General features: G+C 30.8%; 1 protein-coding gene across 3 annotated transcripts in view; it reads right to left on the bottom strand.

Annotated features, from left to right (window-relative positions):
- Positions 1-6,306: 6,306 nt before the first annotated feature.
- Positions 6,307-26,675, bottom strand: part of LOC107443664 (metabotropic glutamate receptor 3) — a 65,773-nt gene continuing 45,404 nt past the window's right edge. The window contains exons 3-4 of one of the 3 annotated variants that reach the window (XM_087166166.1): positions 10,203-10,400; positions 6,307-6,443 (exon numbers count right to left, since the gene is read on the bottom strand). In XM_087166166.1, coding sequence (XP_087022292.1) covers positions 10,216-10,400 — 185 coding nt within the window. In that variant the 3' untranslated portion in view covers positions 6,307-6,443; positions 10,203-10,215. Of the gene's footprint in view, positions 6,446-10,202; positions 10,401-26,675 lie in introns of all 3 variants that reach the window. The other 2 variants (XM_087166167.1, XM_021148381.4) reach the window with 2 other exon arrangements.

The following is a 26,675-nucleotide window of genomic DNA, read 5'->3' as shown; positions in this document are numbered from 1 at the left end:
TTCATCTCTATCTGTGTCCTATCTCCTTTCTCCTTTGTGTGTGAATGCGACCCGCCCTATGAACGGGTTATGGTAGTGCGACGTGGGCGACGCTGCTCCACCGCGGTTTCTTCGCCACAGGGGCCCACTGGGAAACGAAAAGAGAGCTAGCAGTTCTGGCACTTTCTGTGGCCAATGGACAATAGTTCCAAGTGCCCGCCATTAAAAAAAATTAAAAAATTGCTTTTTTTTTATAAAACTAAAAAAGTTACATAAAATATTAAGTATCGTAGATCGAGTTTTTCCTTCAATAAGAAAAGTAATCAAAGCATGATGTTTTTAAGAAGATGCTATAAAAATATTCAGTGTACTCAATAATTTTGATTAATAAATCGAAACAATTAGTACTGATTTAATGATCATGTCTCTAACAGACTTAGTAAACTATATAAATAGTGTTCAAGATGAAAATGAATATTTCGCGCATGGTGAACTTCTATTTTAAAGCATGTCATCTAACTATAAACAATAAACATTGTAGTTTGTTAAGAATGTGCCTACAAAATAACGTTCAATTAGTTGTTCATACTTAACAGAGTTTTTCTAGAACAGTGATCAAGATTAAAAATATGTTTGTGAACAAGTTTGGCATTTTGAACTAATTAAAAAATCAATAATCGACTACTTTTAGCTCGCTTAATATTTCAGAATATTTAATAATTAATGCATACTATACTATAATAAAATTTCACACTGAAAGCATTAAATATTTTAAAATAATTAGTTAAATATATCTCTGTATTTACATTTCTTGAATTTTGACTGATTGCAAGTCTGCTACATCATTATTTATATTTCTTAGCAAACGATTGCAGATGATTGAAAAATGAATAACAATTTGGTCTATTTAAAGTTTTGTTTATGCAGAATAAAGAATAGTGCTAGCAAATTGGTACACCTTTTTACTCCAGGAAGTTAAAAAAAAAGGAACGGTGATGATGTTTTCTTATCTTAATCCGTCGCAACAACTTGAGTCGCGAAGACACTAAATGGATGTTCCCTCCCTGACTTTCTATTTTTCTTAGTTTCTTATTGGCCACTTTCCGGAAGTTGTTAGGACTTGGCAGTTATTCTGCAGCAAATCATAATATGGGAATCTTTAAAAATATTTTGATACTATAAGCGTCATATTGTTTTTATCGTCAAAAAATATATTTTTTGATTTATCAATACTCGAGTATTGAATATGAGATTTCCTTGCTGGTACGCTCCAACTTAAGACGCTAAAGCGTTTTGTATGCTTAGAAATTTTTTTTAAAAAAAGTGCATTTTATAGTTTTGTTCGGGAGTGGTTATCATTATTAAAAATTGTCGTTCCTCTCCTTATAATGAGTTTCGTTTCTCGTGTGAATTATTGCTAGAAAAGCAGAAAAATCTAGCAAGTGGTGATCTTGATTGCTGCTAGCCCAGCAAGATAATCTAGCTACACAAGCTAGTTTTTGTATGCTGGACTATAAAGTGGGCCAATACACACCATGGCATGCTAGTAATTCTGCTGGAACCAACAAATATGTATGATACTGCATGCTGGTTTTTTTTTTTTTTTTTTTTTTTTTTTGCTAGGGTACAGCATTTCATTCTTGTCTAGCAAACAAATACCAGCAATAATTTTAACCTGGGTACATTGCTGCATCACATTATAAGTGATGTAACAAAGTGATGTAATTATTTATTCATATCTTTGACATATAATTATTTAGTCTGGAGATGTATTTTTCAGTCTGAGCAAGTAATACATGTAAAAAATATAGATCTTGAATTACGTGAATAATAAAACTGAGTAGCAAAATGATGAGTGAAAAGTATTTAATATTTATAGAGTTATTTTACAAGTTATAAAATCATTGACAAGTTATTAGATAGTTACAGTGGAATAAATATTAGGAAAAACATACCTTATCAGTAACAATATAAGTGTAGATTAAACAATTTTGAGACTCTTAAGCAAAATTTTCCCCCTTTCATTTGTTTCCAGTAAATACCTTAAAAATTAGACTAATTTTTATTCATATTTTAAGCACCTTAGATTGTTAGCTTAGACTGTTGAATATCAAACATATGCTCAATATAAATAATTGCGGACGAAATCATGTATTTTAAAACCTCAACTTGGTTATAACCCTGGTGTGTAGATGACTGCAACATTACAAAGTTAGTCTGATCAGAATATCTAAACTCTGGTGTTTGCCACCGCAATTGAAAATCCAATAATTTATGTTAGATAAAACGGGAAATTTCAGCATTTTTTTTCGGAGTTTTATGTAATGTTTTAGCAGTTTGAAATACAAACGTGTAATACCAATCAAAGTACGCTGATCTACTTACCTTTGAGTTTTGAAAATAGTTATTCAATCACTTACTGTTCGCGAAAAAGGCCTTATTAAAGGCATTTTATATGGTTTAAGTTCTTGAATCCGAGAACTTGGAGGAAACTTTCTGTCTGAAAAATTGGATAATTCGTTGACACTACCAAGTTCTTGAATTTCACTGATTGGACTGATGAAAAATATGAGCATGCTCATTGTTCGTATTCAAGATTATTAAAATCATAACTACATGTAGACAAAATTGCGGAATAAAATCACTTATTATCCACTTTTTAAAATGAAAGCATTACTCAATCCTTTCCAAATATTTATTTATATTGGAGTTTGAACAATAATATTATTTTATATTGTTGTTGTTGTTGTTGTTGTTGATTTACGTCGCACTAGAGCTGCACAATGGGCTATTGGCGACGGTCTGGGAAACATCCCTGAGGATGATCCGAAGACATGCCATCACAATTTTGATCCTCTGCAGAGGGGATGGCACCCCCGCTTCAGTAGCCCAACGACCTGCACGCGAAATCGAGCACTTTACGGTAGCACAGTTTAACGAGGACCAATACCGCACACCCTCGGTCCCTACGCAGACTGATCCAAGTGGGTCACCCACCCGCACACTGACCGCAGCCAGTGATGCTTGACTTTCTGTGATCTGATGAGAACCGTGTCTTAACGATCAGTCCACTGCAGGACTATTTTATATTGAGTGTACGGTACGGTACTTTTTATTTACGTCGCACTACAGCTGCACATTGGGCTATTGGCGATTCCATATTAAGAGAAAGACATACGTATTTGATCGAGCATGCGCATGCAGGCTTGAGTGTTCATTCCAAAGAACGGCTGATAAGGACTTCGAACCCTCTACCTTCACTCTAAATATCATTCAGAAGAACGAGTCCATTCTGTTTTGTTTATGTGTCTCATTATTATAATAACTCGCGTTTATAATTATTTTAATGATTTGTAAAAGTTGCAGTGAATTAGAAATACCGTGTAATTTAAACACTGAAACATGGTCACAAAGAAGGTCTCAGGTTCATACCCCGAAGTTACTAAACGGCCTCAACACTTTCTGTCAAATATCATACTAACTCTTAGCTACGGATTTACTTTCTAGAAGTCATTCTGTATGGTAAGTATTAAACAATATTTCGTAACATTTAGTGATTTTCTGCTATTCCACTTAAAAGATATTCTATTTTTAACCGATTAATAACACACCTTTACATTTAATTTAAAAATAATCTCACCCATTTTCTGCTACATTTTTATCTTTTTTCATTCAACTAACTACTTGGTTCCATCTCAGTGATGGTAGTTAAAGCAAATTCTGCTCCCGGCTTTAAATGACCACAGTGCTGACGTAAAATATCCTCAGTAGTAGACGGATCATGGGTTAGTATCCCCTGTGGTCGGACTTACCGTGGGAAGTTTTCGTGGCTTTCCTCTCCATATGACGCAAATGTGCATTAGTTCCATCAAAATTCACTTCCTTAAAATTAGTCTGTCCCAATTCTTGATGAAAGAGCTGCCTTGTCTTCTGGGTTGTGTTTGAAATAACAATGCTATGAATATAATATGAACACCAAGAAGAATATTAATAGCTGCTAACTCGAAAATGGATAAGTTGTAAAGCACCGGTTATAAAGTAAAATAAAATTTTTAACTGAAGTTGTAGCGTTTTTTTTTATTTTATTTTTATTTTACAGCAATATCTTATATGCTGCTAATACCTGAAGAAGAAAAAAATTAAGTCTATATAATATCAATAATGGTTATAGTCAATGCTATTTGTTTCGGTGGAGAGTTAGTTTAAAAAAAATTTCATAAATATGGCCATGTTCCATATGGAAAGTTTCCTTTTGCCACGTCAATAAAATGTCGACGATTTTGAAACGCTTGATGAATTTTTGAAACATTTCCATCATATAAAAACATTTTCAGATGATAAGATCACAATTATTGTTTCACATTTTCTTTTTCTTCATCGTACATTATCACGAATCATATTTTTTAAATGGTTGATCTTGGATGTGGCAGATGTCGTAAAAGTTCTAATAATTTGTACTTCACATAAAAAAAGTCGTTGAAAGCGCATGTACCCATGAAGTTCCACCTTTTGAACAATTTAAGAAAATGCCTAGTTACATCAATCTCTGAAGTAAAAGAAATTGAAAATACAACATAATCATATAATGTCATTCACTCAAAACAGATGTAAATCTTTATAATGGCTTATTATTGGGGAGATATACTTTTTAATCTACCTTTAAAATTTTGAAGTCGCGTTCTCAGCTCTGAACTCTCAGCTTCGTTAAGCATTTGGACAGTTTTATTGTATTCAGGCTTATCTGTGATCTGAGTGGAAAGATTGAATAATGTAGTTGTTACCGTGAATAATCGAAATCAGGAGAATATAGACTTTCACCAGTGAATGTCAACAGTCACGTAGTCGCTTTGGTGAATATCTAAAATATTTGTTATATCTGATTTTTTATTAATTTATTCTTTGATATTATTATATTTATTCGATATTTTAATATCTGCTGAGGATAAATCAGGAAAAACATCAGTGTTCAGAATACCGGTTAAATGCATACTCGGCAGTGGCATTTGACCTTAAAAAAATATTGATGTAGGGCATACCGTTCAAATGTATGCCGGGCAGGAGCACTGAGCCTTAAAACAAAAAATGATGCAGGGCATACCGGGCAGTGGCACTTAACTGGACCTAGTATATATTTCGAACATTTACCAAAGTGACTATGTGTTTGCCAATATTCACCGGTGGAAGTCAACAGTCCCCAATTTCGGTTCGGTCATTCACAGTAACATAGTCTTCAAGAAATAATTGCTATACATGTCAATTTTGACTTGAAAGTATAGTGGCTAATTTTTTTTCATTTATTGTTTGGGGAAAATGCGAACTTATGACTCAAAATAGCTTAGAAAGTTCGAATATAATAATTTTTTGCACTGATTCATCCTCAAAAGAAGAAGCCACTTAGAGTGGGTATATCTATGGATTTCTTTCTTTTGCCCAATTTTGGAACATCTTTTGCACAATTTTCCAGTTATATCATCTATAAAGCAAAGTACAACATAATCATAAGATGTAATTTCTTCAGAACACATGTAGATCTTAATAATAGCCTGTTATTTAGAAGCTTTAATTCTTAATTTACTTATAGAACTTTGAAGTCTCTCTCCTGTCTCGTAAATTTAAAATGAAATTTTAATAGTTCTGTTGAGTTCAGACTAATGAGTCTTCCAATCATATTGTTAAAGTGAAAAAATTGATTCTTCAAAAGATAATTGCTGAACTCCGTTTTAATTTTGACATAAGATTGCAGACTGATTTTTTTTTCACTCACTGTTACCTGAAAATGCGAATTTATGGTACAAACATCTAAAAAAGTTGAGAAAAATTTTAACACTTTGAAGATAGGCAATTTAGCGCAGAAACTATGTCATGTCACAAGCAATTTTTGCAATTGAATATGGATGCAAAGTGAAACATTCTAAGTATTGATTTCATGCCCAAACGTTGTTGACCGACGATGGGTTAATTTGGCATTGCAAGTGCAATGAAGATTTAATTCGTCATTAGTCAACAACGTTTCGGCATTAAAGGACCAGTTAACTTGTCAATGGTCAACAATTTGACTGGCGGGACTGATGACTGGTGGGAGAAAAACTCGACGCAAACGACAAATTTGCTACAATCAATGTAATTCTACGCATTCCGACGCGGAAGTAAATTGTTACTAAGTCAATCGCTTTCTAATGACGGGCGGAAAATTATGTGTTAAAACAACGTATAATAAATTGCTGTTAAAAATGTTTTCTAAAAATATAGCATTACTTATTGGTATTATTATAATGCCGATATGTAATTTTGCCAATATGTACGAAAGTGAATTGAATTCAACGAAAAAACAGATGCATATGGAATTTATTCAATAAACCAATATAAAAATGATGAAAACAATATCAGTATACAAACAACAACCATGCTTTTTTAACAAGTGCTTGGTATATGGACGAATCGACTGACCTCAGCCACACATGGAACTGTAAAAAGAAAATTAAAATTTTCAGGAAAATATATTAATAAATGTTGTCGAAAAATAGTATACATTTGATCAATGAAACTAACATTCAAAAATTTTGTTCAATTATATATAGTCCAGTTCTGTTCTAATGAGCACTCGATTCAACGTAAATTTTAGTTTATGTATATATTGCCAAATATTTGCACATGCGATAAAAAGAATTAGACATTTCAGTTACAGCGACAAATATTGTCTAAAAAGATAACAGGTTAAACGAATTTACAGTTTATTCTACTGAATTCTAATCCTATTTCCCGTGTTTTGTGGTCAGATTTGGATGAATTCTCAAACTTAGTTGTACATTTTATCCTTGAGAAGTTAGATCTTTTAGAAAAATATGCTTATTGAACGTTCTCCCCCTATACTTTTATCCGATATAGCGTTACAAATGGGAAGTGTCCAGGAGCTTAGAGGTTTTTACGGTCACCCTCGATGCTAACGATGTTTGAATTTCACAGCGCATGCGGGAAAATTTTCCTTTAAAACGAAGTATAGCCAAGCGGCATAAAATAAGGTTTGTATTACCTTCAGCGTAAGACAAACACATTTTATTGCATGATTCTAACACATAAGCTGTCGACCGGCCTGTGTAGGGGGCAGGGAACTGTCCTTGCATCAGAAAGGTCCTGGGTTCGAATCCCGGGCAAGGCATGGATGTTTCTTTCTCTCTCTGTGTGTGTTCTATGTCCTTTCTCCTTTGTGTGTCAATGTGACCCGCCCAATAAACGGGTCGTGGTTGCGTGAATGGCGTGGCAGAAGTCGAATTCCTGGCCATAGATGGCGCCACTGAAAAACAGGAACAATTGCACCCCCCACTGCCTAAACAGGCATACGACAAAAAAAAAACATAAGCTAAAAATTGAACTGCCACTTAATACTTATAATCTTAACTCTCGAGGAGATTCATCACTGCCGACAAAACAAAGCAAATAGATAAGGATCAAACTATATTCATTAGAATATTTAATTTCCTCTGAGTATTCAGAATGAATGAAGATACACCTAAATACTTTCTCCTTTATTTCCGTTAGAGCAGATTTATTGATGTTAATTATGTCATGTAACTAATACACTGACAGCAAATCCTTTCACCTGTAGGGTCATCTATGGTAATAAAACTGAGGTAAATAAGTAAACTTTTCAAGATATTCTGCACTTCTAACCCTATTATGTGCACTTTTCTATGTAAAAACCCATCGACCCATCTGAGCCTGATTGTTGACTTTGAAATCAAGAGTCCGGATCTTGACTAGTAGGTCAACAACAATTTGCTGAAATCTTGAATTTTTTGTGTTAAGTTTTGCTTATAAAAGCTAAGTATACCTCACTGGGGATAAGTTATGACCTTTCGAAAAGTTTTTGAATGTAATGACATTTCTGTGGATGTTTAAGGACGTTTGCGGCTAGAAAAAAAAGGAAAGGAAATTGTGAATTACTATTCTCGATTATTTTGCTCACGAAAGCTTATTCTTCACACCATCATTAGATGCTAGATTGCTTATGAAAATTGCTCTAAAAAGCGTTTTTGATACTTTTTCAATATTTTTAAGATAACTCTGACATTCATTGGCATAGCATGGGGGGGGCAAGTTCCCCCCTTTATTTCCTTAACTTCAGAATTCTTTAAGCCCCAAAGCCCTCAATAGCTATTTTTTTTAAATTTGAAAGTTTAAAAACCTTAAAAAAATCAAAACTCTTCGATAATTTATATATAATTGGACGAAAATATTTTATGATTATCACTTTTATGCAAAAATTAATCTTAAAAACCAGTTACAGATTTTTTTTAATATTATAATTTCCCTCAGTTTAGTTAATGTTTAGTTTTTTTTAGTTTAGTTAATGCACAATATAGTTTTTTCAGTTGTAATTACTATTTATCAACACTATACTTTACTGACAAAAGTTTTTTTAATATTCTTTTGATTTACTAGGAGGCTTCCTTCACCAACCCTTTTCTTTAAAAAAATCATTTTTTTATAATATACAATAATTACAGATTTGTGTAAAGGCATTCTATCTCTATGTAAACAGCCTTTCCTTAAGCAGCAAATGTTTTAGAAGATCTTCCGTGGTAAATTACTGACACAATTTGAATGATTAGGCTTAAAGTTTTTAGAACTGGTGTCCTTTTTACCAGTGCAAAAACCGCATCGAGCAAAATAAGTATAGGAAGTTGAAAGCTTTTGAGACCTAGACCACTATAGTTCTAAAATCATTCTTAGATAAATATCGCAATCCTATAGAATGATTTAAAAATTGTTGGTATTTAAGCTAGAAAGAAAGTATTAACTTAATTTCCTCACTTTGGATCAATCCGAATTTGACACGGTTTAAAAGGACATCATTTCTAAAAGCTTCAAGCCTGATCTTCCAAACTATGTCAACAGTTTTGCCATGTGAAAATCTCCCAAAACATTTGCTGAAAGAAATATTGTTTACATAGAGTAGGTATAGAAGTATTTCCATATTTTTGCACAACCCCTGTACATAACTTCAATTTGGAAACGATTGTATCTCTCTAGAGTCTTTATTATATTAAAAATTTCGATACAAATGCAGTGAAGTCTCCCGAAAAGTCCACCTCTGTATAGTGACCTCCTCTATTTACAACTACTTGGGAGAGACAAGGAATTTTTACCATAGATTTTGTGCTGAAGAAAACCTTTCAGAGAGACCATCAAAACCTCTCCCAGTATCCGAAAAAACCTCTGTACCAAATGCGGTTAAGGTCAAATAAGGAAACACAAAAAAATATCCGAACGAAATATATTAATATATAAGTAGTATAGAAATTTGTAAGTAGATTAAACTGTGCAACCTCATGTTGCAATTAGAGTGCGCTAAAGACGATACTATCAATGATTTATTTTTAGAAAGTTAAATTTGAAAAAAAAAGTTTTTTTTTAGATAAAACTAAGCATTTCAAACAAATAAACCTCTTCTCACTTTTTAAAGCTAACTAATTGTTATCATATAAATTAAATGTAAACTTAAACAAAAAATACATAATTGTTCATTTATTTAAATAGTTATATCATTCATAATTAGAAAAGTTGTTTTTACTCATAATTATAACTGTATTAATCATTTTTATAGACTCGAAATTTTATTCATTGATTCGGTTTTCATAACCCCAACACAAGCAGCATTTCCGCTCGAAGAAAATGACTCTGACTAAAATTAAAATCTCTACGGACATCCTGCTATCATTGAATTACTGAGGGTCATAAAAATTTGCAAAATTGAGAGTTATTCATTGATTTTTTTAACGATTTTCACCACCGAGGATGAAAAATATTTCCAAATTGTAAATTTTTAAGAAGGTTTAATACATATATTTTTTAAATATTTATGAGATTTGCTAAATCCAGATAACTATTAACAGTATAATGGTGTGTATAGTTTAAAACAATAACTTAGCTTAACCTATAATAATGTTATTGGGAAATAAATTAATAATAATAACTTAACCTTTAATGATGTAATTGGACCAGGTATTATATTAACATAGAATAGTGTAACCTACCGATGGAATGTATTATAGGTACCATAGGGGGTACACAGCGTGACCCTAAAGTTTACTATGTTTGATACCAGTTTAGGACAATAAACTGTTGCTTTTTATTATTATTTTCTTTGGCGAAAGTGACTCATAAAACAACCTTCAGATATTTCATTTCAAGTAAATAAAAATCTAAGAAAAAAAAACAATTACCTCTAATGTTCTTTTAATAAAGTGGAGATCTGTACAATTTCATGGCAGGAGGAGCAAAAAGGTATCTTTCATTTGGCAAATAGATATCTTCTGGTGACGGATGGAGGGGTGGTTGAATTTGAAGAGTTGCTGGATGATGACTGTAACGCCATAAACGAGAAGCATGTTGAAGAGGAGGTACAAAATAACCACGCTCTACTGGAAGGGAAAAAAATAACTGTTGATTATATGCGCTCTATGAACCTCAATTATATAGTGTTTTATGTTAACAATTTCTACAGCTAATTTGGTTTTTATTGCTTTTTTTTTAATGTGAAAATTATTTTTCAACTGTTTTAAAGCTCGTATGCTTGAAAAGTGTCTTATTCTTTCAAGTTCAATAAATAAGATATTTTCCAAACATATTAAAATATAGTAAATATAGCTCCATTGAAATATAGTAAAACTATAATAAATTCCACAGAATTCTTATATAGGATATATTTTTTGGATCGGTTTTCTAATTTTAAAATTTTTATTGCCAGAAGCAAATATACGAGTATACTTGACTCTGTTGATTGATTGGCCAAAACAGACCCTCTAGTAGTTAACTAATTGCAATAAGCAAAAGAAAGGTTGTTGAATTTTCAAGAATAAAATAAACGTTATTAGCATTACATTTTAGAATTACTATATCAAAAACTTCTTTCATTTCAAAAATATACAACTAAAAATAACAGTTGACATTTTGCAAGCGCTCAATAAAAGATCCCCGTTTTTTAAAACTTGCCAGACGTGAATGGCTGAAATATAAAACGTAAAGCTTCCAACGGAAAATTGAAAAACAAAAGTGAGGTAGGTTGGTATTTTATTTACGTCACACTAGAGATAGACAATGGGCTATTGGCGGTGATCTGGAAAACATCCCTGAGAAAGATTCGAAGACATGCCATTGCAATTTTGATCCTCTGCAGAGGCGCTGGCACCCCTTCTTTGGTAGCCCGATGACCTACGCACGAAGGCGAGCACTTTACAGTAGAGCAGCTTAACGAAGACCAATACCGCTCATCCTCAGTAGTCCCTACTCTGGCTTATCAAAGTGATCACCCGTCCGCTTATTGACTGCAGACAGTGATACTTGTCTACGGTGTTCTGCTTTGAACCGACACCGACAGTGTGAAACAAACCAAGAAAAACCACAGTGGTCGAGAGAGGCAGATCAGGATAAAATGCATTTCCACGCGCTACGGAGCGGGGAAGAAACTAATGTCGTTAACAAGGCAAACAGCATTCATATGTCTAAAACAAGATTCCAGGACATCAAGATGAGCTGATGGGACTAGGGTGGAAATAATTTTGGCATAGTTGAAATTATTTCCGATTTGAAGACTGGAAGTTGTAATTTGTATATTTTTGAATCGATTAAAGTTTTTATCAACTAACAGCTTACCCTTTCAGTTTCAGGAGATTATTTATTTAGTTACATAGTAGTATTTAAAGTTAGTTTTTATTATCTATGTTTCAATTGTTCATTGTTGTTTTTAATAGCCCATGAAATGTTTTCATTAAAAATATGCATACGATTTTAAAGGATCGGAATAAATGTAGAGATTATTGCAGAATAAAAAACATGAATAAAATGCAAAAATAAAATGAAGTAAGGGAAGATAATTAGGATGTTTTGCAGTCAAGCAAACGTAGGCAACTTAAGAAAATAAAGACTCTGAAAAACGCACAAGCTGAGTTTCAAAAAAGAGATTGGAAACCAGTCTTATTTGTTTAAGGAGCATTGATTTATAACAACAAAAAGAAATACCAATCATCTATAAAATAAATTTGCACCTGCAAGTGTTCCATTAAAATATAATAGCTTCAAAATTTCCCTATCTTCCATAGTAAAAATTGATACAAAAATAGTATAGTAATGAAAGTATATCGATCAAAGAAAATAACTATAATTGGCAGCTTTCACCTTTTTACAAGCTATTCAAGTTCGAAGTCAATAAAAACAAATAATTGTCAGCAGTCTAAAAAGCTTCCTGATTACCTACAGATAGCAATTATACAATGCTTAATCCGTCAAACTAAATTATAGAGAACAGCAGCTATTACGGGGAATAAGAGACAGATTGTTTACAATAAAAGAAACACAAAATCAAAATATTACCAGCACTCAATATCTTCTTACATCTTCAAAATTACACTATACTATCTCTCTCAACTACGTATGGCTTTATAAGTAGTGTACTAAGTATGTTAATTTTCTAATCTGACCACATCTGTAGCTGATGGTTAGTTGGATAAAAAACCAATGAATAAAAACAATGAATGGCGTTGATTTTGGAGCGATATCAGGCGTATAAGTTCTGCTTAAAATGTGAATCGGTAGCAGCAAGTTACAAATTATATGTTTATGATCTCATTGAGTACATCCGGGGACAGGAGAATTATAGAGTAATTGATGATGATTTGGCCTCAACAACCAGCAAGAACACCTAGGAAGTGAAGTAAGGATTCGATAAAAGAGGTCTTAACATTTTTCACTGCTATATCATGTATGAAAAATTTAATTTTGGGATGAGTTTGAGTTCAGTTTAGTTGCTAAATTTAGTTTCGAATGATGATAAATTGAATTGTATATTTTTTATTTGGGAAAATTTGCTAAGGCTGGTTTCACGAAATTTATGAAAAATCAGTTATTTTAATTCCAATTATTATTGATTCTGAGAAAAATGCGTTAAAACTCGACTTGAGATAAGCTTTCAAACTATGAGCAATTTGCTAACTATCGTTGTATAATATATTGTTACTTAAGAATTACTTTTTTTAATGTAGAACTTTTATAACTATGGATAACATTATTAAATGACACTGCGTAGTAAAATTTTAGATAAACTTTTAAATGGGGTAAAATTTTAAAACTGTAGATGTCGAAGATTTTGTAGCTTAAGAAATATCTTGTTGTGACCTATTTAAATAAAAAAAAATATATTTTTTTTTAAAAAAATGAAAAATGTGCAATTGTTTGAGCAAATAACTTTTTTTAATGCATGACTTCTATGAATCACGCTATTATGCTTGAGATATTCAAACTGAGCTTTCAAATTAAACGTAACTTGCAATTTTTAAATCTTAAATTCTTAAATATATTGCTAACCAAGATCTCAAATATATTTGCTTAATTAAACAATATATATATACATATATGTTGTTTTATTAAACAAGAATATTTTAGAAAGAAAAATACGCAATGTTTTGACCAAACATTTCTACAATGTAGGACTCTTCACGTTCAAATCGCGTTCTTAAATGACGTTAATTTAATGAGTTTAATTTAAATTTAGATTTTAAATTGCTCACGACTTGTGAGCTGTTACTGTAGTACAACATAAAATGTATTATATATCCCCTATTATAAAGCGTTCCAATAAAACATGGTATTAAAATGTTACATTATTTTTTTGTGATTGGTTCATTAATAAATTATTTTTATTTCTTCACAAACACAATTCTTGTAAAAAAAATTTAAAAAATTAAATCCGTTATATCAAAACACTAGATCGTTTCATAAAATATAAATTATTGCGCTTAATAAAATATAAATACAGTTCATTTGTAACGTGATCCTAAGAATAAAAAGGTTATTTTCTTTTTTAATTCTCTACTAAAATGAATTAATGAGTTATTTTTATTCATCATGGCGAGTCGGGGAGGAGAAAAAAAATATATTTCACTGTTTAGGTTAATGTAATTTCGTTCTCCCACCACATTTACGCGTAATCCATTGCCAATTCCACTTGCAATCGCCTAGTTTATAATCTACGGTATGTTTTGTCAATTCGCGTACAGTAAACTTATGATGGAGCAAAAATTCAACTGTGATACATAATTATTTATACTACAACTGTACCTATTTACTTGCGCAAAAATAAATAGTTTAGCTGTTTTCCCATTGTAAAATTTAGTATCGTCTGTCTTTTACAGTTATTAACTTTCTCTTGCAAAAGAAATATAAATAATCAACTAAAAATTAAAAAAAATGCGCATTTTTTTCCTTTTTCGTGATCAAAAAAAAGAAGAAAAATTCACATTCTTGGAACAAAATCTAGGAATCTAAAAATAAGAATCATAGCCTTCTTATTCCTTGTTTTAAATTCCAAATTTTATCCCAAATGAATCGAATAAAAATTTCGACAATTCAGTTTTACTCAAAACACATTTAAAGATGCAAGTAACAAAGAATATTCTTTCATATTTGACTCTATTAATATATTATCGTAACTGCATTTATGAAAAACTGATCAGAAAGTGTTAAAAATGTTACACCAGACATTTAAATTATGGTTTTTTTCTTAGTAATTAGTTTTATATAATTTGTTCATTGTTATTAGTTTCTATAAGTAGTACAGTTTTTCGTTTGCATGAAAGTACTCAGTATTTGTACTCTTTCAAACATACTGATGTTTTTAGAAACTGATGATAAAAGCAAACTAATAAACTTTACATACATAACACAAATCTTTTTTATTAACAAAAACTATATTAATTTTTTTTTTTGAAACCTAGTGTATTTATTTTTTAATTCATAAATTTGCATCAATTTTATTTTTTCGAGTGGGCAACTAACAATATTTTAAGAAAAAGTAATTGATAAAAAATTTTTTGTTAAATTAAAGTAATGAAAATTTATATATTGAAAGATAAAAAAATATAAAGTAAATTAAATTTAAGGTTAATTAAAAGTTTTTCTGCTTCAAACTTCGGTATAAAAAATACACAAAAATGAAACATCTAGTCTTTTATTACCTGATTAAAAACTACATTCGTTTCAAAAATATACAAATAGGAAATAACAGTCGACATGCTTCAAGCGACCTGTTTCGACATGTTTCAAAAATAGGAACCTATTTTTTAAGCGTTTGAAACACGTTGACTGTTATTTCCCATTTGTATATTTTTGAAGCGAATGAAGTTTTTAGTCAGGTAATATCATACCGCTTAAAATTCTTGGGATTATTTATTTAATCTAGTTTTTTTAATCTCCTAAAAATTTAAAAAATTTAATTTATTTAAATTATTTATAAACAATTATGAACTTTTTTTATTTGTTGATGAGCTAACGAATGATTTATCAATAAATAATGAAATACAAATTTATTATTCAAAAATAACGATTAATTTCTTTAAATAGTACTCACTATTTCTTTTAAAAATATCTAACACTTAATTTGTCATATCATTTGAATACTGTGTTTTTAAAGTTGAAATTTTTGCAAAAATACTGGTTTTTGATTATATTTGTTTCTTAAACGTGCTTTGTTAGAACTGATTTAACTGAAATGTAAGAAATAAATTCATGTTTTTGTTCTTAAATTTGCCTTTTATTAACAAACGAAGTTAATTGGTATTCAAAATATGTTGAATTCCAATGAAGTAAACAGCGAATAATTTGAAATATTTTTCGACATATGCATAAAATTGGTGATGCATGAGCACGCGATTTTAGAAATCAGGGGAGAGTGAAAAATAGAACAAAATATTCGAAATGTCCATGAAGCATTCACTTTTCCATTGGAATGAAAAATTGTTCCTTTTCTTAAGTGGATCCATCAAGATAAGAAGTAAAACAAAGAAAAAGAGGTAATCTCCAGCTCTTTACTAGTCACGAACGTCAGACGACCACCTCCAGTCTGTGACGTCACTCAGGGCTCCTTGACCCCAGGGAGCAAACAAGGGTGGAGGGAGCTCCAAAAAACTCTCTTCTATGCATTGTTTTAGTCACTTCTTTGGTGACTACTTCCGGCACTACTCTTTTAGATCAGCGCGCCACTGACGATTCTGATGATGATGACTGTTATTCTGGTTGAACGACCCTGTTCTTTTTTTTTTCTTCTCCCGGGGTGATCCTGACTAAAAGAATCGTCCAGAGATGGCAATAAAAATGATTATGTGGCTATTTTGAATAGCTAAGTAAACACCATACACGCGACAAAAAGGAACAAAAACGTATCTTTTAGTTTTTACTGAAGACAACCGGAAGACACAAATAGATTTACCTGTATTTATGTACTACATAAATTCGCCTTTTAAGTAGCAATCTTCTGTTATTCATTGAATTTTAATAAAGCATCCCTAACCAAAATCGAAAATAAAAAGCATAAACGCTGATGATTAATTAATTAATTTTTTTATTCATTTTTTTCTTCAAAAAGGTAAGGTAGGACAAATATTAACAACTTAGGGACAACAACTCAAGGCAGGACAAATATCAACAAACTTAGTAAGTCTTTAAATCTATCTATTTTATTTATTCACATATTTGTAAGCTTTCACGGACATACAAACGAGATATACGTATTGATGCAATAGTATTGTAATTGATGAATTAGTATTGTCGTGAGTTATTTTTAATATTAAACAAAATAGAAACAAATACAAAAAGATAATTGAACTTTTTTTAATTTTGTTTTTGAAAAAAGGTAAAGTAAGTATTAAACAAAATAGTAAGCAAAATATGTGAACTTATAAATATTTTTTTTTATTTACCGTATATACCGATGTTTAAGTCGACTTTCCTAATCCCCAAAATTTTACAAAAAACAGGGTGTCGACTCATAGACAGGAAATTAAGTCGAACATTCTTTGATCGTGAAATGTCGATGCATTAAAAGCAAGGAGATAGATAGGAATGACTATCTATCAATTTACCTTTACAAATTACCTCTTTCAAAAATTATTTTTAATATGTTATATGGAATTAATTAGTCATCTTCTCTCATTATATTTTCCTTACATATAAATATTTTTTATCGAAATAATACTTTAAATAACGTTCAGAAAAAAAATAAAGAATTGAAAAAGTTAAGATTATTTATGTTAGTATTTCAAAAATATAACTCTATGAAACATTTTAAACCATACCATAAGGCAACAAACTTTAAAAAATCCAAAACATCTATTTGAATCGAATTCATTAATGTTAGCAGTGTTGTCATACAGATCTCAATCTGCAATAGATTTTACTTCATCTGCTAAGTTATAAAAGAAATCGTTTTAAAACCGATCCAAAAAATTCGAAATTCCACACTTTTTAAAAGATTTTACAATAATATTTGAATCCATATTTTTCCACGCGTCTTATACAATTTTGACACATGACATCTATAGAAATAATTATCGACTTACCGGCAGAAGTTATGCTCCTCACATACCAGAAATTTACTATCTTATAATTTAAAATAAAGGGTCGACTTATACAACGGGTTAACTTATACACCGAAATATATGGTACTTATTTTTTATTATTATATTTTTATTACTTTTAAGCAATATATGCGATATTTAGGGATTCTACAGACTTGTACATTTGGGCCATTTTCAGGAATTGTACTCAGAAAAAAAATTAGATCTTATGCGTTAGTATAGTTAAAAACTTCGAACTTACAACTTTCCATTGACCTACTGCAGTAACTCTTAATTGCTGTAGGAAAATGCAACAGTAGATGTCAAACAATTATTTCATATAGAATTTTTTTCAAGTTCGGAAAATGCAATGCCTAGATTGTTTTTCTATCGTACTAAAACAAATATTACTTATATGATATTAGTTATATGATTAAGTTAAGTTTTATTTTAAAAGTATATTTTTGAGCTATTCTCAATGGCGCACAAAGTATAGCGTTGAGTATAATTTAGTACTTATCGGTCATAGGAGCCAAGTTCTCCAGCAAGTAGCAACATTGCCGGATTTACAAAGGCCACCGGCTATCGATAGTACTCAAAACTGTATCAAATATGACAATATCGCAATTATTTACGATAACAATACATATCGATAACTATAATACCATTATCATTATCGATTGCTTAACATATCAAAAAGACAATACCGCAACTATGCATAACGATTAGTAGTGAATGAGATATTATTGTGAGTGATGATAAATTTTATGTGAGTAAAAAAATTATTGACTAAAATTAACTAATTTGTAAAAAATATCGTAATAAAATATTTATTAAATATTTATATTTTTTACAGTAAATCGTGATATTGAAACTTAATGATAAACTGTCAATACTGATTATTACTTATTAATTGTATGTACTAACGTTGGGGGCAACTCGAAAAAGCCCTTACCTTTGATAACGACTTAATACCTAGAATTTTCGGTCTTTTTCAAAAGAAACATTTATCTTAGCGAATATTTTCTTACAATGAAAAAATAAATAGTGAAATAAATATATCTATGGAAAAAATACGCATTTATCAATCCAACTTAGTTGTCAGATTCAAAGCGCCTTTTTACCCATAAAATTTATATTTTTTCAATTTTGTTTTTTGTTTTTTTTTTCTTACAAAAAACAAAACCATGAAATTGCAAAAACCAATAATGACAGCGAGACGGCTATAATTTATTATTCGTCAACAAAATTTAATATCATAGCATTCGTCAAAACAAAAAGCTTTTTGTATTAAGATTTATGACGAATTCAGTTCTGTATTTTTTTTTTTTTATTCAATGCACTGTACCATTCATAAATAGTTAAAAATGAAGAAAACGCATGAAAATTCAAAATTTCTCCTAAATGTTCATAAAAAAGACATAGATGAATAAATATGTATTTTGTGAAATCTTTCGAAAGCGAAATCGAGTAATGCCGAAAGAAATTTCTGATTTTTCTGAAAACTCATATTTTTATAGAACATAAAGTTGAATTCCACATCACATTAAAATATTTAATTAAGCTTATGAAACGAATCCCTCAATTAATCTTATAAAATGAGTTTATCAACAAAAGACCAAAAGGCAAACGAAATTAGTAATTTCAACAATGGTTTACTTCAATAACAACAATGGATTCACGATAGAACACAAAAATGATGTTAATAATATTTCTCAATTTTAATAATAATAATTTCTAAAATCCGACAGATGGCGCTCTGCGCAGTAATGTAAACGAATTAATTGTACGCAGTTTCTTCTATGGCACTATATCATGAACATCATTCCTTGTTTTTGCTATTAAATATATTATGTTAAAGGCGTTTGTAATGCTTTAAAACCCCGAAATCATTGTATTTAACATTGACGCACTAACCTAGGACTAAGAAATTGATAAAGGAGAGTGCATCTGATTTGAATAATGGATTCATTTGAAGATTTAAAGAACAAAAGAAAAACAATTCACTCTTAAACAACTCGATTAATAACGAAAACAAGGAATGATGCTTATGGTATAGTGCCATAGAGGAAACTGAATACAATTATTCCTTTTAACATTACTGCGCAGAGCGCCATCTATTGGATTTCAGAAATTATTATTTTTAACATTGAGAAATATTATTAACAGATGAATTGACGAAAGGGTTTACATAGAGGGAGTTATTCAGGTGTGCCAAGACTAAGACAAAATGATAAACTTTCTGCCAACACAAAATCTCAAAAAACTTTCGGCAGGTATTTGATTCACTCTTGTAACTAGAGTCAACTCTTTCGTCGCCACCTCATTTTGGCAAAAGTTGAAAATCAGGGATTTTTCTTTTTAAATGCTTTTAACTTTTATAAAACTCTATATTCATTCACACCACAGGGATGAGTTTGGTAAAAAACCAAAGCTGAGAAAACAAATCCAAAAATGTTATGTGCAAAAACACTTTTTTAAATAATAAAAAATACCTGAAATTTGAGCAAGAAAAGTGTATGTCTGAAGTATTTAAACACAGAATATTATCAACGTTTCAATAAAAATATCGATGCAATGTTTCATTTATTTATTTTTATTTAAGTTATATGAATATGAATCTCAATGTGTGATTTTTAAATCAGGCGAATACGAAACTCGATATTTAATTTTAAAATCGGGTGAACACGAACCTCGATGTTTAATTTTAAAATCGGGTGAACAATAATTTCGATGTTTGATTATAAAATCATGTTCCGCAAATTTCGATGAATATTTAATTCATTTGAACACGGACCAAAATAGTAGCTTTAAAATCGCGTGAATAGGAAACGCAAAATTTCCTATAAAATCGTGAAAATACGAAACACGATGTGCGATCTTAAATTGCGTGAATACGAATCGTGACGTGTGATTTTTATTCATGTAAATGTAATTTTGAATCTTGTTTGCATAGTCAAAGCGTATATTTTTCCCTTTGAATTCAAAAAAGGTGAGATTTCTTTGAAAAGGCTGATTCTTTTTAAAAAATTAAATTGAAAAAAGCAGAAAAAAACTTATCCCTGTCAAAGCAATCCTGAAAGTCAAATCAAATGACGTAATCGCAGGAAAAACGCGGCTGCGCAGAGAAGAAAATTCTACCTATCTTTGCCAGATGTATAAGATTAAAAAAATTTTGATTCCTTTTCTAGTTATGCTAAAAACTTTTCAACGAACAGCGTCATATTATACATATTTGGGTAAGCCGAGGTTATTGCAATGCGAAATAATGGATTTTATGCAAGCGGTGCACGTACAAACAGATATCTGTATGAATAACTTTTATTCTAATGATTTTCACTAAATGGAAAAATTAATGGTTCACAGAGATGTCCACAAATATGCTAATTAATTACTACAGATGATAATTTAAATAACAAAATCAAATACAAATGTAGTTTCTCTGAATAAATTTGATTATGAACTTCATGAACACAGAGTTTTATTTGAATAAGCAGTACATTTGCTTATGAACACTGAGTTTTATTTGACATTCCCATTCGTTTGAAAGTTATTGAAATTTTAAGAGGTTTGTTTGCGAATTTTGTTTCACTTTTTTTCTTCTGTACGTTACATTTTGCTTTGTTACTCAAAATCTTTATAGAAATTAAAATCAAGAAGGTGTATAGAAAAGTGTACAAAGAGTTCGAGGAAATAAAAAAAATGTGAATCCACTGTTAGTCAGAGAATTATTAACTATTAAACATGTAGTAAAAAAAAACATGTTCGTCGAACTACTGCCTATTGAAATGCAACTACAGAGTTGAAATTTAATGCGCTGACAAGACCATCCATTTTGTATTATAATTTCAGCGGAAGATTTTTTTAAAAAAAATAACATTCTTTTGAAAGCTATTGCAAATTTAAGTGCTTTTTTGTGATTTTTTTAAAACTTTTTTGCATTTAATACAGACTATATCCATATTTATAGAAAATTTATTTTTCCCGCACGAGATCTTCATTTCGTTATTTTATAAACCAGCGGTCGAGTAGATGTCAATCAAACGTAGCAAAAAAAAGAAGAAAATAAAGAGAGAGACATAGAAAGAAATAGATTACGTGTTGCCAGATGTAACTCACAACATTTATATTAAATTTTTTAAAAATAAAAAGTAATTAATAACGAGTGCTAAGAACCATAGCCGATTTGAATTGTTTTAAGTTTCGTCAAGGAGTAAAATTACTTGTAATTTATTACTTTTCTTTTTATCGCGTCACACTTTCTGTGTTCTTCAGGTGAGTTCTTTTCTGTGTTCTTTTACATTTACAAGTTCAGATGATTATTTTTCCAATTCAGGTAATTGTCTGTTTCATTCTGATTAACGTATTACCAAAATGTTCCGACACAAAACTAAAATAATTTTATATTTTGAAACAAAAATGTTTTGTGTTTTAGTAGAAAATATTGAAGTTTCAGAAGAAAGAAATAATGATGAGAAACAATTAAGGGGATCGGCGAGCCGATGACGGAACCTCCTTGTACTTTAAAAAAAAGGATTTTGAAGTAATGAAGATTCATAGCTGCTATGTTATGAAAAAATTTTACTTAGAGGATAATAAACAGTTTTTGACAATTATTATTACCTAGCAATTTAAATGATTTTAACAATCCAGTTAGGTTATTGGAGGTGTCAGACAAATTACAACATTCTAATATGTTTTTATTTCTTTAAAGTTGCAAAAAACTGGCTTCTGTGGATTTTCAACTAATATATTCAATTAAGAGGAATCATCATTGAACATGTTGAGACACGCATACGCAAGTAGGATCATGAGGTGAAGAAAAAACGTGCTACTTCTCAATATCACTATCAGAAGATACTTCATTATTATTCCCACGATACCATCCCAAGACCATCCACGATCATTAGCGGCTTGACATCGGATGTCAAAGTGGGCGTTCGCGATCGCCCATCCCCGTTACACAGGTGCAAGTGATGCTTTTATAGCTAAAGCTTTTATTTATCGTAAAAACATGACAAAAAAAGCATATTTTCTTCAAAAAAAATATGATTGGAATTAAATGTTTGATTTAATGCCTTTATTAAAATGAATGTAGGAAAGAAGTTAACTAATTTGATGAAGTGTTCTCATTAATCGTGTTTATTGTTAAAGGTTAATCTATGCACACAAAAAAGGAATAATTTTTTTTAAGAATGGAATACGTAAAACCCTTAATAGATATATTAAGTTACTTTATACTTAATTAGAAAATATCATCACTGTTTAGTTAATTAATAAATTTCGATGCGCAAGCATATATGATTTCAACTGTGTTATGATGCAAAATACAAGTTTAGAGACTTTTAGATTTTTGCATTTTTTTTTCTAAAACGAATGCTTTATGTTGTAAAATGAATGTTAAATGAAAAGTGGTATTTGTTGTATATCATTAAAAAAGTTGTGAAACGAATGTGGAAAAGTGGTATTTGTTGTATATCATAAAAAAAAGTTGTAAAACGAATGTTGCAAAGAAGTATTTGTTGTATATCATTAAAAAAAGTTGTGAAACGAATATTGAAAGAAAAATAAGTATTTGTTGTATAACATAAAAAAAACGTAGTAAAACGATAGTTGAATGAAAAGTATATGACTGTATATTCAAAGGGAAAGTATACTAACTGGCAATATGTCTCTAAAATAGAGTATTCTTTGCAGTTATAAACTGATAAGAGTAAATGGTATCCGTTCTATACCTACTTTTATTCAAAGAAAAGCCTAAATTTACTTATGTAGTTCAGTAGAGAATAGCATTAAAGCAGAAAACGGGTGTATTATGGAAATCCAAATTTCAACTGTTTTTATTTAATTAAAATTGCAAAAAATAAAATTTTTAGAGTCTTATGTAATTAATTTTTCTTTTACATTTAGAACATAATAAATATTTTCAGCTATGAACAAAAATTTCCTATCAGCAATAAGAGTTATGATACAATTACACACAAGTTTTCCCCTTAAGAATTATCTACCGTATTCTAAATTAACAGGATTATAAACTTAACAAATTTAAAGTTAAATTCTATTAATGAAGGGTAATTCACTTATAATCAAAATATTTAAAAAGCATTTCTTACAAAATAAAAATAATCAAGATTGCGTGCATTAGTGCCCCCTCCTCATGGTCTGTTTCGCTCTTACAGCCACTAGATTTCTGAATCGCGCTCTGACTTAAAATATTTAAATTTTAAGACGGTAAAAAAGTTATTCTTGCCCTAGAATGCTATAAAATATAGTATTCAACTAATACATTAAGAGTCTTCGATCTGGTTCATAATGAGACAGTTGAAAAGTAGCAGATTCTTACAGATATTTCAAGACGAAAAAGGAAGAAATTCATGAGGTATGAAAGTAAATTCGGGTGCTTACAGCAGAACTCTGGTGCTTAACAGCGTTTACCATTGCATTCCTTTTTGACTACTAGAAAACACTATTAAATATGTTTTTTTTTTTTTTTTTATAAGAAGTGAGCAATTTGTTTAATGGTCAATAACCGTCAAGCGTCTTATCGCTAACACTTTTAACGTCCTCCAAAATCCGCATTTGTAAGGCACATTTTACTTTATAACCATCGTTGAACAGCTGGCTCGATTTTGAGCTTACAACTAGCAATATTCAACTCCGCAGCCTCGTAATTTTGAACCCTATCCATAAGACAAGGAAAGTCCTGGATCAAGTATTGAGAGAAATTTGCCTTTGTGGAAGACATTTTAATGGAACTCACATTTGCTTCACATGCAGAGGAAAATCACGAACACCTCTTACAGCTAGCCTGACTACAAGGAGACTCAAACCCATGATCCATCGACAACTGAGGATATTTTAAGCCGGCACTAGGGTCAGTGAGAGCCGGGTGCGGAATTCATATCTACCAGCCATCGTTGGGATTAGAGTCAGTGTCACCTCATTGGAATGTGAGCACTCTATCCCCTGAGTCACCACAGTTCGGTATAGCATATTAAATTAAATTAAATTTTCCATTTTTTTTTAAACTATTGCAACCAGAATAGCCACTTCAAACGTTCCATAGTCTTTAAAGCTTGGCACTTTGAATATTTTTTTTCTCTAAAGTGAAGAGGGGTTGGTATTTTTAGTGGTTTCTATTTTTTGTCCTTGATTAATAATGATAAACTGCAATCTTTATTCCGTGTATGAGTATTCAGAGTCTAAGTAACTCTAAATGTTTATGTTCTTTTTTTTTTAAAAAAAAGAAAAGAAAATCCCAAATAATCACACTTTCTGAGTTCAAAGAATTATGCCCATTGAAAGAACACCACAAAATATAGCGTTCTGCAAAAATGAGTATTTTTCACTTGGTTCCAAAAAAAAGTTATTAAGAAAATAACAGAGATTAGCGAGTTAAACGTTAATGGTAGATTGCAGTTTAGACTTAAAATCCAACCTATTTCTGGAATATTTTCTTATTTCGTATATTGCGTTTACCTACGATATGGTTGATCATTATTGTTATATAAACTGAAAAGGGATCATTTAACTTTAATATTGCAAAAGGTTATGTATGCAGTTATGCTTGTATTTAAAGGTCATGTATGTAGTCGCGATTTCAAGTGAAGAACCTAACTGACCTTAACTACCTTCTAAGGAAGAATTATATGTTAACTGTTGGCGGAGGTTAACTGGGCTGGTTTTGTTGGAGCAAGGGTTTGTCTGGAAGAGATGGGTTGGGCTCCCAAGTAATTTACAACGTGGCTTTGTTTTTTCATAGTCTATCTTTTTCAACCCGGAAGAAGGGCTGATTCCGATTAGTTTCAAGCTTGCATGAAGAATGATAAGAATTTTCGTTTAAGCTAAATCAAGAATTTCTTTACTAGGAAGTGGAGGATGATCATAAAATTTATGTTTAAAAGAAACATGTTCCGGGTATTACGATGCAAAAAAATAACAGATATCAGTAACTGTTATAATGAGATAATCTATATCGGAACTATGCTCACCAGCCTTCTTTTTCAGTATTTCTGTAAAAAAAATAGTCTTTATGCTTGGAATTAGTTAGTCAGAAAATAAAAAAAATAATAGTTATATAAGAGAGTTGCGTATCCTTATTACCACTTATTATTGGCTAAAAAACCTTTGAAAAATGAAAACATTTAAAATAAATCGTTCGATTGGTAAATAAAACTGTGATAGTTATGTAGCTGTTCCTTCAAAACGTGCTATTAGCAAGAAAATAAGTAGGAAATATAATGTCAGATAGTTTTTAATGGAGGTATGATTAGACATGTAATGGTTAGAGAAAAACGATAAAATAGTTCCGAAATAGTTGTTGTGACGATTCTTTCCTTCGATCATTAAACTAAAATGATACAGTTTTTAAACGGTAGCTTTATTGCTATTTATTTACTGATTAAGGGATTTTTACAGGTATAGCTCCGTTATTCATAAAAGTTTGAAAATGGAGATTTAAAGAAATATTATTATACGAGGGCTTTTTTTTAAATAAAGGTGGTTTGAAAAAAAAATGAAAGAAAATTTTCATGAAGCAAATTTATTCTTTGATTCTGCATACGTTTCTCTTTTTTTTCAAAACAGTTGTCAATTTTACTTAACTCTTTGCCTCCGGTGTACCATGTTCTACCATCACATGTGGTCCACATGTCGTACCAGCCATAAGGAAAAGGTTAAGCACTTGTCATACCTTACAAATAGATTTAGAATATCCTCTTCATAGTAACTTGCAACCTGCTCCGATATCCAAGAGGTTACGACCGTTTTCGTGATTGTTGTACTGGTTGGTGGGAAAACGATGTTTAGAATATCGGAAAAGATGAAAATCACTTAGCGCAAGGTCTGGGCTGATATGGGGTGATCCAAAACTTCCCAGCCGAAGGAGCCAATAAAGCTCGGGACTGAGCTGTGGAGAGAGTCATTGTCATGGAGTAGCGAAATTTTCCCGTCAGCATGCCAGTAGGAAGCTTCGTAAGCTTCAGAAATCTGTCGGTGAATGTATGCAGCTGATAGGTTTTTTGCAGACTAAAAACGCATCCACTGAGCGTACCTCATACGCGGCGAGTGATTTGTTAAATTTGAACATTTTAAAGACACAGAACTGACCACACGGGATACAAACACAGCTGTAACTGAGCACAGTTGCTCCAAAGGAATGCCGAAACATGCCGCAAGTGCTCGTTGCGACGCAAGCGTCATCTATTAGTGTACACAACAAAACGGACCTTAATTAAAAAACAACCCTCGTATAAAAAGTATTTCAAAAACAATATTTAAACATAATTAAAAATGTAAGTCAATAATTCTTAG

The sequence above is a fragment of the Parasteatoda tepidariorum genome, chromosome 6 (assembly GCF_982258835.1).
Source record: "Parasteatoda tepidariorum strain Cologne lab strain chromosome 6, Ptep-v5.0, whole genome shotgun sequence".
Classification (NCBI taxonomy): domain Eukaryota; kingdom Metazoa; phylum Arthropoda; class Arachnida; order Araneae; family Theridiidae; genus Parasteatoda; species Parasteatoda tepidariorum.
This window is presented reverse-complemented; position numbering and strand designations above follow the sequence as displayed.